Genomic DNA, 17576 nt, shown 5'->3' with positions numbered 1-17576 from the left:
TATCTTACATAGAAAATCTCAAAACAATTCATTTTCTTGTATATTTTTCAGACGGCCTCCAATAACTTTAGTAGCAGAAGTTTTACAGGAAGTCCTAGAGGTGAATCAGAGATTACAACCGTTCCTAGAAAGATATCAAACTATAACAAGAGAAGATAGGGCCCTTGAAGGACAGGTATAACATTTTTGTTTAATTTTAATAAGCATTATGCCCATTTCACCTGGTGAACTGGTATTGCCTCTTTTCTTAGAGACGGCAACATTTATCTACAGTCATCTATAAAAAGCCCTGAAATGTGAAAGAATTTGAACAAAAAAAAAACACAAACGCCTTGAATTGTGACAAAAACAATAAAAGAAACCAGCAACCAGCATCAGCTAGGATAACTGTATTGTTTCTATGATATTTACTTCAATCACTGAATTTGCTATCACAAATTGAATTATGAATTGAGATATTTTTAACTGTAAAATCCAAGATGACTTTGTAAGTATTGAGTTATATATAAATTTCATGGTTGGCAACTTAATATCTAAGATGACTGTGTCAAGTTTTTTAATATTTAAGTTTGTTCTTATTTTTCTGCATTTGGTGGTTTTTCATGTCGTGTTAAATTTTTATTGTAAACATTATTTTACTGTGACAATGAGATCATTTCAACAGGCCTGGGTAAACTGTGGATTTAACCTCAAAATATATGGCATCATCAAACAAAATTGTTGTTACAGACACATGGCATTAGTATCATTATTATATCTTTACAGGCCTTAACAGAAGCACAAGAATTATGTAATTTAGTTGGAGAAATACTTCATACCATCAGTCACAGTTACCATAGTCTGAGTGACCTTATGATTGACCTTAGTCAGCCTCCTCCTAGACACCTGTATGCTGCATTTATTTCACAGCAGGTACCGACTACAGCAGTTATACAGCAGACTATACCAGTCAGAGTAAGCCAAAAACAAAAAAGGACATATGCAAACTAATAGAAGTTAATAGTATTAGTTACCAGTCAGATAGAAAAAAGATTTCCTTAATTTTTTTTTTTGTTATCTGGAGAATTTCATTTTTTATATTGCTATTTTTACCCTCTTAACAGTTTCGCTCCTGAATTAATATTTTTCGCGGATTTTTCAAGCCGAAATAAATTATCACAAGACGATTGCCTGACTGGAATTAATTTGACAGATGCCCAGTAAAAATGACTATTGTATTTTTGATCGCTCATATCTCTGGAATGGATTGAAATTTCGGTTAAAAATTTAAAATTCGTAGTCTTTGTCATGACTTATTAATTTAAGAAAAATCGTAGCTCTGTACTTTTTCTGAAATTCAATGATTTCATCTGTCTCTCAACGAGAGTTTTGAAAGTGAAACTTGTCCATTCGATATCGATCTCGTTTTCGCAGTTATTTACCTATTCTAACCTAGGGATGATTACTAGAGTGAAAATACGTATCGTCTGAACAGATTCGTTCCAAATTTAATTATTTTTCAATTGTTATTCCAACAATATGATTGAAAATTGTCCGAAGGTCACGATGGTTAATGACCACCATTTTGTACACAACAAGACATATTGACGGGAGACAACACCATCTGTTTTTTTTTTAATGTACATTTGCAATGCTGGAGTTGTCTTTCTTTTACCAATGTATGAGCATACTAACATTCACTATCAGTGATCAAAAATAATTTTCTAACTTTTCAGACTCATTAAAAAGAGTTTAATAATAACATTAAACACAGACTTAATTTTCAGTTTTTTTTTTTTTTTAAGTTCATTTGATATCTGGTCTGCCTGAGTGTCGGCAGCTACTGTCCTTCATCACAAAGTGCATTTATAGGAACATTACAATGTATTTAATGTTTTTTCTCATCCATTTTTCTTTAAAAAAAAGGTTTTTGTCGAGCCTGCAACTTTTGTTGCAGAAAGCTCGACATAGGGATAGTGATCCGGCGGCGGTGGCGGCGGCTACGGCGGCTACGGCGGCTACGGCGGCGTTATCTAACTTCTTAAAAGCTTTATATTTTAGAAGGTGGAAGACCTGGATGCTTCATACTTTGTATATAGATGCCTCATGTTACGAAGTTTCCGTCAGTCACATGTCCAATGTCCTTGACCTCATTTTCATGGTTCAGTGACCACTTGAAAAAAAAGTTCAAATTTTTTGTAATGTTGAATTCTCTCTTATTATAAGTAATAGGATAACTATATTTGATATGTGCGTACCTTGCAAGGTTCTCATGTCTGTCAGACAGTTTTCACTTGACCTCGACCTCATTTCATGGATCAGTGAACAAGGTTAAGTTTTGGTGGTCAAGTCCCTATCTCAGATACTATAAGCAATAGGGCTAGTATATTCAGTGTATGGAAGGACTGTAAGGTGTACATGTCCAACTAGCAGGTGTCATCTGACCTTGACCTAATTTTCATGGTTCAGTGGTTATAGTTAAATTTTTGTGTTTTGGTCTGTTTTTCTCATACTATATGCAATAGGTCTACTATATTTGTTGTATGGAACGATTGTAAGGTGTACATGTCTAGCGGGCAGATGTCATGTGACCTTGACCTCATTTTCGTGGTTCAGTGGTCAAAGTTAAATTTTTGTGTTTTGGTCTGTTTTTCTCATACTGTATGCAATAGGTCTACTATATTTGTTGTATGGAATGATTGTAAGGTGTACATGTCTAGCGGGCAGATGTCATGTGACCTTGACCTCATTTTCATGGTTCAGTGGTCAAAGTTAAATTTTTGTGTTTTGGTCTGTTTTTCTCATACTATATGCAATAGGTCTACTATATTTGTTGTATGGAACTATTGTAAGGTGTACATGTCTAGCGGGCAGATGTCATGTGACCTTGACCTCATTTTCATGGTTCAGTGGTCAAAGTTAAGTTTTTGAGTTTTGGTCTTTTTATCTAATACTATATGCCATAGGTCAACTATATTTGGTGTATGGAAATATTTTATGATCTTTATGTCAGTCGCACAGGTTTTATTTGATCGTGACCTCATTTTCACGGTTCATTGCACAGTGTTAAGTTTTTGTGTTTTGGTCTATTTTTCTTAAACTATAAGTAATAAGTCAACTATATATGTTGTATAGAAGCATTGTTAGCTGTACATGTCTGCCTGGCATGGTTCATCTGACCTTGACCTCATTTTCAAGGTTCATTGGTCTATGTTTAGTTATCTTGGTTAATGTTAAGTTTATGTGACAGTTGTTATAAAGCTTAGCTTTATACTAAGGACTATCAACATAATATCAATGATTAGTATAGAAGGCGAGACATTTCAGCGTGTGCACTCTTGTTCAAACAAAACTGTCAACTATAGTCATTAACATGGAACAAACAAACGACAAAACAGAACAACAAATAAACTGATCTCCATTTTCAATTGTAGCAATTCCTCTCAGTGTGGTATTTTGTGTAACATTCTGGCAGGCACAGATGTTTCCCACAATCGAAATACCCAAACTTTGTCTGCTTGACAGGCACATCTCGACTATTTTGGTTTCTCATATTTAACAAAGATGGCATCTAGACTTTTTGTCAAAGGAGTAAGGCATGTGTCGCTGAACAATGCGGTTCTCGATAGTCAATAGTGATGGTCTGCCTCTACGTGTCTCAGATATATAGCCATTTACCAAACCCTTGGCCACAGAAATTGAAAAGTCCAGAAATGTCATATCAGTTTGGTTGTTTGTACTCAAACTAAAGAGTTTAAAGGCATTAAATTTTGCCATTTCCATAAACACAAAGAATACCCTTTTGCTCCACTTATATGTTTTATGGTTGTAACAGTAGTATTGGATATATTGATCCGCATTATCTACCCCACCCATCAGGCATGGGGTAATCGTAATCAGTAATCGTAATCAGCTGTAATTGATTACATTTTGCAGTGTAATCCTATGTAATCAGTAATCATGCCATTTCTGATTACAAGTAATCATAATGTAATCGATTACATTGCAAAAAACAGGTGTAATCATGATTACTTCTAGATTACTTTAAGATTACATTCATATGATTACTTGCTGATTACAAATCTTGTATATATATATGAAAATAGTTTTTGATAGACAATATGAAAATAAGAAATGTGAAGCTTGAATGAAAACTCGTGAAACTGGTATTCACAATGATGGGATCTTGTTTAATGTGATAAATTGTATCATCTATAACAAATTTGTATAACCAAGTGTTTTATTTTGTTAACAGTTTACTAAAGGAAATTGCCTCTCCAATATTTTGTTGTGAGATTAAGCTCTTATGATACAAGAATATGCCTTGAAAGCATTTTTTACTTGATTGAAAACTTCTGATATTAACTCCAATTTCATATAAGTTTAACCAATATTTTTACATAACTAGATTGAAATTCAAATGCAGAAAACATGTAGTTCCAATTTTACTTTGATGGTCGACATAAATATATGAGCTCACTTAATTCAAAATGGAAGTTAAAACCAGATTTCATTAATTGACAAATTGAATAAATTTTGTTTTCCATAAATTTGTGTATATGTGCTTTCTAATTTTTATTCTTTATTAACTTTGAGCCTTACGGCTTATCAGTACAAACAAGTACATGTACAGTGTATACATATATATGGCATAATATTACAAACAATATGCATAGTAAACAACAGGTGACATCAGAAGTTTCATTAGTACAAAATATATTTTATTAAAATAAACTGTTTCTTAATTTAAAGAGTAATGTATATACTTTCCTAAGTTACAAAGCTGTTTTGTGTTTTCACCTGACAATAATTATTAATTAGATCAAGTATTAAAAAATTTCAAACAAATAATGACAATCAACCACTTTTAACTTTATTGATATTGTTATTAAGACAATAATATGAATAAAATTTTAATACCCAAGCTCACCTATTGTTTGTTAAAAAAAATGGAAATGTGATTAACACCTGTAAAAACATTAATGGATTCAAGATTCAATATTTTAATAATGGATGTGTCAATTATGTCCCAACAGACAATAAAACTATACTTACTTAATTTTTCCTTATTTGTTCCGTTTTTTTGTTAATTAGGCAGTTGGTTAAAATTTGTAGAAAAAAAAATAAAGTTATATCTTTTACATAGAGAAAGGACATGCACTTGTCTGTAATAGCTATTTTATCAAATTACACATGTTAAACTGTACTTGTCTATCAATTCTTTTAATTAAGATGAATAATTTAAGGCTTTTAAAAAAATCACCAAAATTAGCTTTTTTGTGAGGATAAAAAATTATAAAAAAAACTTTGATATTGCAATATACAATGTAATCATAAGTAATCTAAAGTAATCATGATTACTTTAAAGAAAAGTAATCTAATGTAATCGATTACATATGGAAAAGGGTGTAATTGTAATGTAATCGATTACATTTTATTAGCAAAGTAATTGTAATTTAATCGATTACATTTTAAAGTAATCGACCCCATCCCTGCCACCCATGTTACATGTATAGTCGGCTACTGCCTTTGGACAATCAAAATTTTGTCTTGAGAATATTCCATCAGTATTGACACGCCTTTTAACTTGTGAGATACAATGGTCGTGGATGGTTGTATATACATTTTTTTATCACGCCAAACACTAACAACTAGTCTGTCTAAACCTCATGTCTCCACGCTCATTGATACCAGTTGTTTTTTTACACATTATGTCTTTCGGAAGCCTGTACTGTAAACTGTACTCTCCCTTTAAAAAAACTCATATAGTCAATGTTCCAAAATAAAAAGAAGTAGTATGTTAAAATAAAGGAAGTTTTAGTTCTAACACTAAGAAAAATAAAAAAAAATTGTATGTTTACTTGGGATAACAGGCAATAAAACAATCCAAATTGTCTTGACACTAGCTTGTATTTGATATTATTTATGCAGTTTGAAAAATATGTTCAATCTATATTTTAGGCACAGATTAATATTGGACCAGCAGTTCAGAGAACATCTGGTACACAATCCAGTGTTCCTACAAGTACTGGTGCGACACAGTCAAGTCAACCAGTAACCAGTTCAACTGGGACCCAGTCAAGTGTGCCAACAGCATCAGCTGCAACATCAACAACAGCTGAATCTCAAGAACAAGTAAAAAGTTTATCACTTATTTAAAAACAAATTATTCTTATTTATGAGTTTATTGTTTTCCTAAACTCACATGGTTTTCAACTGATACTTTTTCCTGGAAAAAATATGACATCACCAAGCAAATATATTCATGTTCCAATGCTTTTTTCTTTAACCCTTTCCTCCATAATGACGCTTTTTGACGCCACCCCCTTTACTCCATAATGACGCCTTTTGACGCCTGTGTAGTACCTCAGTTGAAACACTTTGACTACAAAATGTCTGCATCAGACTTAAAAAAGTTTGTATCCAATATGAAAAGGCAGTGTTTTCCATTCGGCATTTAAGCCGGGTGTGCCGACCAACTTCTTTTGAAAGCCGACCACCTTTCGATTTTTGGAGGTGGTCGACTTTGTTTTCAAAATCCGGATTTTTTTCGGTTCCGTACCGTTAAAATTTGAATACTGATCCCGCCTTGTTTTCATTGACAAAGATGGCGTCCAATCGTCAAATTTCAATGTTTTCATTAATCAATCGGGGGAAAAGAAAGGCAGATGACGATGATGATAAAGAAAGTACTAGACCAAATAAGTTAAATAAAATTGATAGTAATGTTGAAGTTGTGGAAATTGAACAAAAATCAACCAAACAACGGAAAAGACACGCAAGTGAAGACAAATATGAGCAAGACTTCAAATGACTTATAGTCACAAAGGAAGGATACTACTGTTCAGTGTGCCAAAAATACGGCACAAAAGCAAGAAACAGGACAGAAACCTGGATCGAAAGGCCTTAAATCCATGCTGATGCATAAAACTGTAAATGAAAGAAGAGATAAAAGAGATAAATTTTTGAAAAAATAAAATCAAAGAATATTTGACAATTAATATGACTACTTCTATTTATGTTTGTTCAACTCCATTAAATGTGAATATTATACTAAATAAATCTTTATTTCTGTGACCCCCACGTGCACCCACAGTAAATTAAAAAAGGTTGGACATTTAAAAAAAACCCACCCGGTTGCAAGTTATTTTTTTAAAACACCCACCTTACCATAGTGAAAAAAGGAAAACACTGAAAGGATATTCATGAGATAATCTGACTTGAATTTCATTGATGAAATATTCGTTTTCACAATGCATCATAACTTTAACCTGATGATTTTTATGCCCCACCTACGATAGTAGAGGGGCATTATGTTTTCTGGTCTGTGCCTCCGTTCGTCTGTTCGTTCGTCCGTTCGTTCGTCCCGCTTCAGGTTAAAGTTTTTGGTCGAGGTAGTTTTTGATGAAGTTTAAGTCCAATCAATTTGAAACTTAGTACACATGTTCCCTATGATATGATCTTTCTAATTTTAATGTCAAATTAAAGTATTGACCCCAATTTCATGGTCCACTGAACAAAGAAGAAGATAGTGTGAAGCTCAGGTTAAAGTTTTTGGTCAAGGTAGTTTTTGATGAAGTTGAAGTCCAATCAACTTGAAACTTAGTACACATGTTAACTATGATATGATCTTTCTAATTTTAATGCCAAATTAAAGTATTGACCCCAATTTCACGGTCCAGTGAACATGTAAAATGATAGTGCGAGTGGGGCATCCGTGTACTATGGACACATTCTTGTTTTTTAGTAAAAAAATCCTATGTGAATCAAGTATGTGAGACTAAAAAATCCATGGAGGAAAGGGTTAAAATTCCCAGGTAAATCAGGGATTATATATATTCATAAAATTATTATTCGAAACTTCTCTTATCTACTCATAAAAAGCATTTTTTTAGGGTGAGGTTTTTAAAAAATATTTCCGACTTAAAACTTCAAACTTATATCTACAATAAAGATTGCCATACAAACCTGTCAAGGTATGTTTGATCTGTCAATATATCAGTTCTTAGCTAAAGGTAAAAATCATGGTACCTTTTAAGCTGGGATCCTGGTTTGATCACTACTCACCAGTATATCTGACTGAAATAAATTATGCAAATATATAGAAGATGATATATTTCTATCAAACCAAAAATGACAGTTGTCAAGCTATATTACTAAAAAAAGGAAATGGCAAAGGTACAACAAATAAAAATACATCCAAATGTATACAAATACTATTTTATTAAATACATGTCAGATTTGTTTGTTTAATATTCAATTATGATTTCTACCTCCAGGCACGTGCACAAGAATCAGCACAGCCTAATGCTGGAACAACAGGTTCACAACCCGCAAGTACAACAGAAAATGGCACTACACCAATGTTTATTGAAATGGGACCGGAAATTGTTTCTGTCGGCAGTGTTACAGCTCAAATAGTAACAGAATCAGAAAATCCAACAACTTCATCAGGAAATACAGGTAAATGAAATATTTTATAATGATCTGCAAACACTTTGAGTACACACAAGTTGTAAAATGCTTATAAATTGTATATAAGCAGATAGGAAATGATTTTATTTGTTTGGGGTGTTCTGTTGATACTCCAACATCATATGCTTTTTTTAGCTCACCTGACCTGAAAGGTCAAGTGAGCTTTTCTCATCACTTGGCGTCCGTCGTCCTGCATCCGTCGTCCGTCGTCTGTAAACTTTTACAAAAATCTTCTCCTCTGAAACTACTGGGCCAAATTCTACCAAACTTGGCCACAATCATTCTTGGGATATCTAGTTTAAAAAATGTGTGGCGTGACCCGTCAAACCAACCAAGATGGCCGCCATGGCTAAAAATAGAACATAGGGGTAAAATGCAGTTTTTGGCTTATAACTCAAAAACCAATGCATTTAGAGCAAATCTGACATGGGGGTAAAATTGTTTATCAGGTGAAGATTTATCTGCCCTGAAATTTTCAGACGAATCGGATAACCTGTTGTTGGGTTGCTGCCCCTGAAATGGTTAGGAAATTTTGCAGTTTTTGGTTATTATCTTGAATACTATTATAGATAGAGATAAACTGTAAACAGCAATAATGTTCAGCAGAGTAAGACCTACAAATAAGTCAACATGACCAAAATTGCCAGTCGACCCCTTAAGGAGTTATTGCCCTTTATAGTCAATTTTTAACAACTTTTCATCATTTTTAGTAACTTTTCTAAAAATCTTCTTCTCTAAGACTACTTTGCCAAATTTAATCAAACTTGGCGACAATTATCATTGTGGTTTATAGTTTAAAAAATGTGTCCGATGACCCAGCCTACCAAACAAAATGGCCGACATGGCTAAAATTAGAACATAGTGGTAAAATGCAGTTTTTGCTTTATATCTTTGAAACCAAGACATTTAGGGCAAATCTTTTAAGATTTTAATGTCCATCAGAATAAGATATATCCCCTCACAAATTTTCAGTTGAATCGGACAACCTGTTGTTGGGTTGCTGCCCTTAAATTGGTTATTTTAAGAAAATTTTGCAGTTTTTGGTTATTATCTTGAATACTATTATAGATAGAGATAAACTGTAAACAGCAATAATGTTCAGCAAAGTAAGATCTACAAATAAGTTACATGATCAAAATTGTTAGAGGACCCCCTAAGGAGTTATTGCCCTTTAGAGTCAATATTAAACAACTTTTCCTCATTTTTGTAACTTGTATAAAAATCTTTTCTAAAACTACTTGGCCAAATTTAACCAAACTTGGCCACAATCATAATACTAGGGTATCTATTTTTAAAAAGAGTGTCTAATGACCCCGCCTACCAACAAAGATGGCCGACATCAGTAAACACATTAACAGGTGAGCGACACAGGCTCTTGAGAGCCTCTAGTATGAATGATATTTCTGGAGGTCAATCAGTGTACATGACATAAATTGTACAATTGACTTTAACTATGGCCTACAAGCCTAAGCATTGTACTGAAAAATACACAGAGGTGAAAATTGTCAAATATATGAAGAACTTCTGATGAAGTTGACATTCCTTGCATGCTTTGATTCATCATTCAGTTTCTATGGTCAAAGTTGATATTGATTAATGATAATTCATTCATTGCGATCATGATTTTTACAATATAGATATACAGATAGAGGATATAACTCCAGTTTCAAGCAAGAATGAATCATAGTTTGTTTTTAATGCCTCATTTATCAATATAAAAATGAGATGCAAGGATTTTGGTTGGCTAGTTATTGCTGATCACAATTGTCTCCTCTGGAAAAGTTCAAAATTGGCAACCAACTTTCTATGGAGATTTTCACAAAATTGTGTTTTTGGGTTACTTTCATGATCAAATAACTGGGACAAGGGATCAAAATATGCAGTTTACGTCTATATCCTGAAAGTTGGCAAATACGCAATAAGATTCCCCTGATTTATTTACAGTGATAGATTTATCATAATTTGAAGACTTAAAATATATTTAGAACTACTGTTGTATTTTAAAATTTATAATATAGGCACAACTACAACACACCAGATACTACCAGAAGGTGCTGGACCTATTACTAATGATCTGATTAACAGTATTGTGAACTCAGTTCTTGGTGGAATTGCAAGGGGAGGTAATATTGTAAAAAATACATTCAATCTTCTCAAATCATGCAGTTAAAAAAAAAATCAAACATCATCAGGAATAACATTTTATTATACGACCGCAAAAATTGAAAATTTTTTGGTCGTATATTGGTATCACGTTGGCGTCGTCTGCGTCGTCGTTGTCGTTGTTGTCGTCGTCCGAATACTTTTAGTTTTCGCACTCTAACTTTAGTAAAAGTGAATAGAAATCTATGAAATTTTAACACAAGGTTTATGACCACAAAAGGAAGGTTGGGATTGATTTTGGGAGTTTTGGTCCCAACATTTTAGGAATTAGGGCCAAAAAGGGCCCAAATAAGCATTTTCTTGGTTTTCGCACTATAACTTTAGTTTAAGTAAATAGAAATCTATGAAATTTTGACACAAGGTTTATGACCACAAAAGGAAGGTTGATTGTTGATTTTGGGAGTTTTGGTTCTAACAGTTTAGGAATTAGGGGCCAAATAAGCATTATACTTGGTTTTCGCACAATAACTTTAGTATAAGTAAATAGAAATCAATGAAATTTAAACACAAGGTTTATGATCACAGAAGGAAGGTTGGGATTGATTTTGGGAGTTGAGGTCCCAACAGTTTAGGAATTAGGGGCCAAAAAGGGGCCCAAATAAACATTATTCTTGGTTTTCGCACAATAACTTTAGTATAAGTAAATAGAAATCTATGAAATTTAAACACAAGGTTTATGATCATAAAAGGAAGGTTGGGTTTGATTTTGGGAGTTTTGGTCCCAACAGTTTGGAATAAGGGGCCCAAAGGGTCCAAAATTGAACTTTGTTTGATTTCATCAAAAATTGAATAATTGGGGTTCTTTGATATGCCGAATCTAACTGTGTATGTAGATTCTTAATTTTTGGTCACGTTTTCAAATTGGTCTACATTAAGGTCCAAAGGGTCCAAAATTTAAATTAGTTTGATTTTAACAAAAAATGAATCCTTTGGGTTCTTTGATATGCTGAATCTAAAAATGTACTTAGATTTTTGATCATTGGCCAAGTTTTCAAGTTGGTCCAAAATTAAAGTTTGTTTGATTTCATCAAAAATTGAATAATTGGGGTTCTTTGATATGCCAAATCTAACTGTGTATGTAGATTCTTAATTTTTGGACCCGTTTTTCAAATTGGTCCACATCAAGGTCCAAAGGGTCCAAAATTCAACTAATATTGATTTTAACAAAAATTGAATTCTTGAGCTTTTTTGATATGCTGAATCTAAACATGTACTCAGATTTTTGAGTATGGGTCTAGTTTTCAAGTTGGTTCAAATCAGGATCCAAAATTATTATATTAAGTATTGTGCAATAGCAAGAAATTTTTAATTGCACAGTATTCAGCAATAGCAGGAAATCTTCAATTGCACAGTATTGCCCAATAGCAAGAAATCTTCAATTGCACAGTATTGTGCAATAGCAAGAAATTTTCAAATGGAGTTATCTTTCTTTGTCCAGAATAGTAATTGAATCAACTTAAATCATTGTTTTATACAATATACAATGTATATTCACTTTTACTACCAACTGATAAATTAAAACAATCTTTACCATTCAGTGATAACAAGCACTTTATTTTACATTTTAATATTTTATGATGTATTTAAATGAGTAGTTATTGTTGCAAACTCCATTAGAAATTTGAATTGAGATCAGTTTTAGAAAAAAGGGAAAGGGGGATGTGAAAAAAAATAAATTTTTCTCATTTCAGATTTCATAAATAGAAAGAAAATTTCTTCAAACATTTTTTTGAGAGGATTAATATTAAACACTATAGTGAATTGCTCAAAGGCAAAAAAAAATATTTTAAGTTCATTAGACCACATTCATTCTGTGTCAGAAACCTATGCTGTGTCAACTATTTAATCACAATCCAAATTTAGAGCTGAATCCAGCTTGAATGTTGTGTCCATACTTGCCCCAACCGTTCAGGGTTCAACCTCTGCGATCGTATAAAGCTGTGCCCTGCGGAGCATCTGGTTTATAACTATAATTGATTTAATTGATATCAATGTCTTAAATAAGGCCTGTTAGCTCAATTTGTTTTGTAGATATTATTTTTGAATAGTTGTTTATATATTATTTAATGAATAATGAGTATTGGTCAATTACATTTGTTTTAAATTGATTATCAGCATAAATAATGAATGGCTTGGCTCTTAGTATTTTTAAGTCTATATTCCAAATGTAGAATCAAATCGTCTTGCAAGATTTTTGTTGATGTACTTTGTTTACCATCTTGAACAGTGTATGTTATAAAGTCTTGATAAAGAAAAAGAAGTGAAATAGTTTAAAATAGGTTTCTGTAATTTCCAATTGCATGAATTAATGATATCAAATATTATTTATAATATTAAAAAGAGCCAAAAGAATAGGTTGTGTATGATTTTTGCATGTGTACTTAAATGGAACATGCCTAAAAATTTTACTATTTTAAACAATGTAAAACTATCATTATTCAGGCCCAAGATTTGGTGGGCCATCTAACGCAGTACAGATAGAAATTGGTCAATCTGGTCAACCAAGAGCTCGATTTGCTAGATTTCCTAATGGTTCTGGTGTTGGTAGAATGAATGTTCCATCAGGTTTCAGTACTACAGCAACCCCATCAACAAGTGCATCAGGTACACAGACAAGTAATGCTGAATCAAACTCTTCTGGGACCCAGACTGGAACATCAAACACTTCTGAAACACAGACACAAACACCTGGAAGACCTAGAACTACAGCCTTTGTTATGCCTGGTGTTCCTGGAGCTGGATTACCACCAGGCATGAGTATTGGTGGAATGCCTGGATTGCCTGGCATGCCTGGTTTGCCTGGGTTTCCTCCTTCTGTGGATCGCCATCTTCCCTGTTCATCTCGGTACTTCTTCAGGCTACAAAGAGATGAAGCCAGAAGAAACAGACCATCAAATGGAGAAAATAATCAGGTGAGATGATTGAAATATTTATATGTCAATGTCATTTGTGACAATTATAGATCTTTAACAGTCCTTTTCCCAGTATCATACATAGCAGGGTTTAAGCTAGAATTTTGAGGGCTTTAGTCACTTTTGTGCGCTATTAAAATCAACCTTTTTTGTGTAACAGAAAGGGACCAAGGATGTATATTACTAGCTTCATCTTTGACTTTGTCAGATTTTAAAGGACTTAGGCAGGATTGGCAGTAATTGTATGATTTGTCTTTATTGGCTCTTATTATGAAAGATTCTGACAAGGGATCTGGAAATTCATTTCACAATTTCTCTACAGTTTGTTTCAGAGGACATTCCTGATCAACAAAAGATAGATTCCATTTTTTTTAAACAAGGAATCACAGCAGAAATTAACTTGCAATGGTTATCTCACTGCATAATCATTATCCTTATAAAACGTCTAAATTGGTATTTAGAAATCATTTTTCACGCATGGGTAGCACACAGTACAGGAAGCACCTGTTTGATTTGTGAAAACATTTTTCGACCGTTTTTATTAAAGTTCTATATTTTAAATGGAATTTGTCAGAAGTTTTTGATGAAAATTTATATCAAGTATTACGAAAATGCGTTCTATTGAAGAGTCTACAACAAACTAACTTCAATTGTGATCGTTTGAGAAATATTGAAAATTAATGCCAACTGTCCTGGGAAAAACAATTTCGAAACTGTACTCCTGGTTGGTGAAATGCCCACTGACTGATCTTCCTGGGGGAAAAATTAAGATGGTCGATTATGAGGTTTAATTAATGGATTAGTGACCCTTCAGATGGCGATAAGCGGATTAGTGTAATTACAACTTGTAACACCTGTTGCAAATGTTAATTACCTTGGGGTTATAGACTTGTCAAAAACATAAAGACAGGTAGTATTTTGATATGAAAACCTTTTTACACTTTCAAAATTTAAGTGACATAATTGATTTGAAATACATTTTGTCAATGCGAAAATTGTTTCGTAAAATACCAGAGTGACGAGCGCTAGCAAAATCACTGTACATAGACTTCAAAGGTATCTGCATGTTTGTAAATAATTTATGTATCTTGTTTGAGGTTATTTTGTCCCTCTTTTTATACATCTGTCTTTAAACTGTTGCTAGCTACTGCTTTCAGAATTTCTCTTCAGTTCCTTGAGAAATTTGGCAACAATTATATTTGGGAAACTAGTTTTAAAAAAATGTGTTAAATGATTTTGCTGGTAAACTAACATGGTGACCCACACATAAAGTAGTATATTAGGTAAAAATGCAAATTTTGTCTAGTTTCTTGAAATCTGTTAAAGATAAAGAAAATATGACAAAGGGGGTGGGGGGCAGAAATGTTGATAAGTTCATTATGTACATATTATACATGTTGACCATATAGAAGTTATTGCCCTTAAATGATATATTTTTTTTTATTTTGGCTATTACCATTAATAACAAATAAAAGGAAATTGTAAATTGCAGAAATAATCGCCAAGTGTATTTTTTCCCCTATATCTTAAAAAGGATAAGAGATGCAGAAAGATTGGTCTGACATTTTGAAGAAAATGAAAAACAACACAAGATCTACAAATAAGTCAAAAGAATCAAATCATCAATAAACTTATTTATGGTGTTGTTACCTTTTTTTATAAATTTTTTTACTATTTAGCTGTACCAAATGCATTTAGCCGTTATCTTGGAAAAAATGATAGGAAGACCAAAACTTGATTCATTGAAATTTATTAGCTAGACAAAATTTCGGCTCACACAGTTTTCATTTAACATATATATTTGTATTTCCATTGTATCAATTTTATGCAAAAATGCCAGGAGAATGTTAAAGGCTCCATGGACTTTAGATTGTGCCAATCAAAATGGGGAAATATATTTCATGGTGACTAACATTTATTGTTAAAATTTTGACCAGTGCTAGTTAGATACAATTTGAAACTGGCATTTATCAATAAAATTCTGTTACAGACTAGTTATGTTTTGAATGCAGGTTCTAAATAGTTTTGAAACGTTAAACCAAATTTGAAAAAAAATTGTTTGCAATAAAATGTAATAATTCAAAAATTGCTAATATTTTCAGGAAGAATACATTAATAACATGTTGAGTGGTTTTATGCAACAACTTCAGCAAGAAACTAATCCTCACCTTCATCACCCACCACCCAATGGTTCTAATCAACCACCAACAAACACAACAGCTGCTAATCAACAGCAGTCAACAGCATCAAATGGTACCACTGCTTCAAATCAACAACAGCCAACATCTACCCCTAGTTCAGGGCCTATACCTGCTACGAACAATAGTGGGTCAGCTGATCCTTTTGTACAGGTAATATATATTCTCTTGTGAGATTACAAGTCTTAATTTTACTTATAACAAAAATTATTCTAGTTTTCATGCAGAATTTCTTATAAATTTTAAGTTTCAATTTAAACTTTGTATCTAGGGCTCTTCAAACAGTTACTTTAAATTCATTTAGGTCATAGGAACCATTTATGTTGGATTGAGGAAACATGCATTTTTATTAATATACTTAAAAACGGGCTTGTTGATATTCCTTTAGGAATCCACTACTTTATATAAATTCTCAAATACTGAATTACGGTTTTATAATCAATATTAAACAGATATATTTGAATTTATTTTAATTCTACTTGAAAATATGTATTTTAAATACTATGAATGCAGAAGATTTTATTAGTTTAAAATTGTGATAAAAATGTTCAGTAAAAATAATGACTTAAAATGCAGAATTTCCTGAAATCATAATAGATAATTGGTGTAACAGGGGGAGAATGTAAGAAATTAAAAGGTACTTTGAAAACATCATTTGAAATACTATAAACTCAGAAATTATTGTGTGCATTTATTATTGCAATTTTGTCATTTAAGACTAAAATGTGATTTTAATTTTTGTCATATTAAGAAAAGTCCTGTTTAATTCATATCAAAAATTTCAAAATGCTAGTTTAAATTGTTGCACCTACAACCATGTTGCATTTTTCGCAATAATAAAAACATCACAATAATTTCTGAATTTACAGTTTTTGAATTTTTCTGCCCATTTTAGATGTTACACCAAGCTTCATCACAGATGCCTGGTGTTATTGGTATACAGATACAAGGAATGCAGGATGGACAGCCTGCCTTCTCTACAATGTTTGGGATGCCACCACCTGGACAGAGAAGGCCACCAGGAAATCAGCCACCTCAGACGGGACCATCTGCTGGACCTCCAGGAGATCAGAATTTTGCCACTATGTTGAGAGATTTCCTTCAGACTGCTTCTGCAGTAAGTATTTATCAACATAATAAATAAGATCATGCCTCATGGTCATATATCTTTGGAGCATGATTTTTTTACTTAGACTCTTGCCATATTCAATAGATTTTGAGTAGACACAGCAAAACTTTTGGTCTTGTGAATTTGTTGATTTGGTTTATTCTATAAAATTCACATTGTTAACTATAATAAAGTATTTTTTGTACTGGATATTCAGAAGTTATTGGGATGTCTTCATTTTTGCAAGACTGCATCTGAATCAGGTTTGCAATAATTAAAAAAAAACATTAATAATTTTTGTAGAGATTTTCCATTCGTTGATTAGGTTTAAAAAATTTTGCCAGAGCTCAAGAATTAACAATTATAAATGCACACATTAATTTTAGAATTTACAGTATTAACAAAAGTTGTAAGAAGTATAATAAATTATTTTTCTCTTTATGTATAATGTTTTGTATTCCATTTAACCAATTATTTGGTCAGCAAACACTACAGCTTAAATTTAAAATTTAGTTTTATGCCTTTAAAAAAAAGTTTCTTTGTTCTTAAAAATGCCACATTTTCACAGAAATGGTAACAATAAGGTTATTATGGATGACCCTTACTAAGATGAATAGTTGGTGTGTCAAGCTATTTTTGGGGGATAAGACAAATATTGTAGTCATAACTGTATATAGATTATCCTTGTTTCAGAATTTGACGAAACCTTCTTATATTTTAGGAAAAAAACATGTAAAGCAA

General features: G+C 32.4%; 1 protein-coding gene across 4 annotated transcripts in view; it reads left to right on the top strand.

Annotated features, from left to right (window-relative positions):
- LOC143064031 (large proline-rich protein BAG6-like) overlaps positions 1 to 17576 on the top strand; it is a 45685-nt gene that overhangs the window by 12753 nt on the left and 15356 nt on the right. For 3 of the 4 annotated variants that reach the window (XM_076236530.1, XM_076236529.1, XM_076236531.1), the window contains exons 9-16: positions 52 to 175; positions 766 to 954; positions 5941 to 6114; positions 8259 to 8442; positions 10473 to 10577; positions 13060 to 13529; positions 15632 to 15880; positions 16623 to 16844. In XM_076236530.1, coding sequence (XP_076092645.1) covers positions 52 to 175; positions 766 to 954; positions 5941 to 6114; positions 8259 to 8442; positions 10473 to 10577; positions 13060 to 13529; positions 15632 to 15880; positions 16623 to 16844 — 1717 coding nt within the window. The remainder of the gene's footprint in view (positions 1 to 51; positions 176 to 765; positions 955 to 5940; positions 6115 to 8258; positions 8443 to 10472; positions 10578 to 13059; positions 13530 to 15631; positions 15881 to 16622; positions 16845 to 17576) is intronic. The other variant, XM_076236532.1, reaches the window with a different exon arrangement.

The sequence above is a fragment of the Mytilus galloprovincialis genome, chromosome 2, assembly GCF_965363235.1.
Source record: "Mytilus galloprovincialis chromosome 2, xbMytGall1.hap1.1, whole genome shotgun sequence".
Classification (NCBI taxonomy): Eukaryota; Metazoa; Mollusca; class Bivalvia; order Mytilida; family Mytilidae; genus Mytilus; species Mytilus galloprovincialis.
The sequence above is the reverse complement of the archived record's forward strand: the minus strand, read 5'-3'. Positions and strand labels throughout refer to the sequence as shown.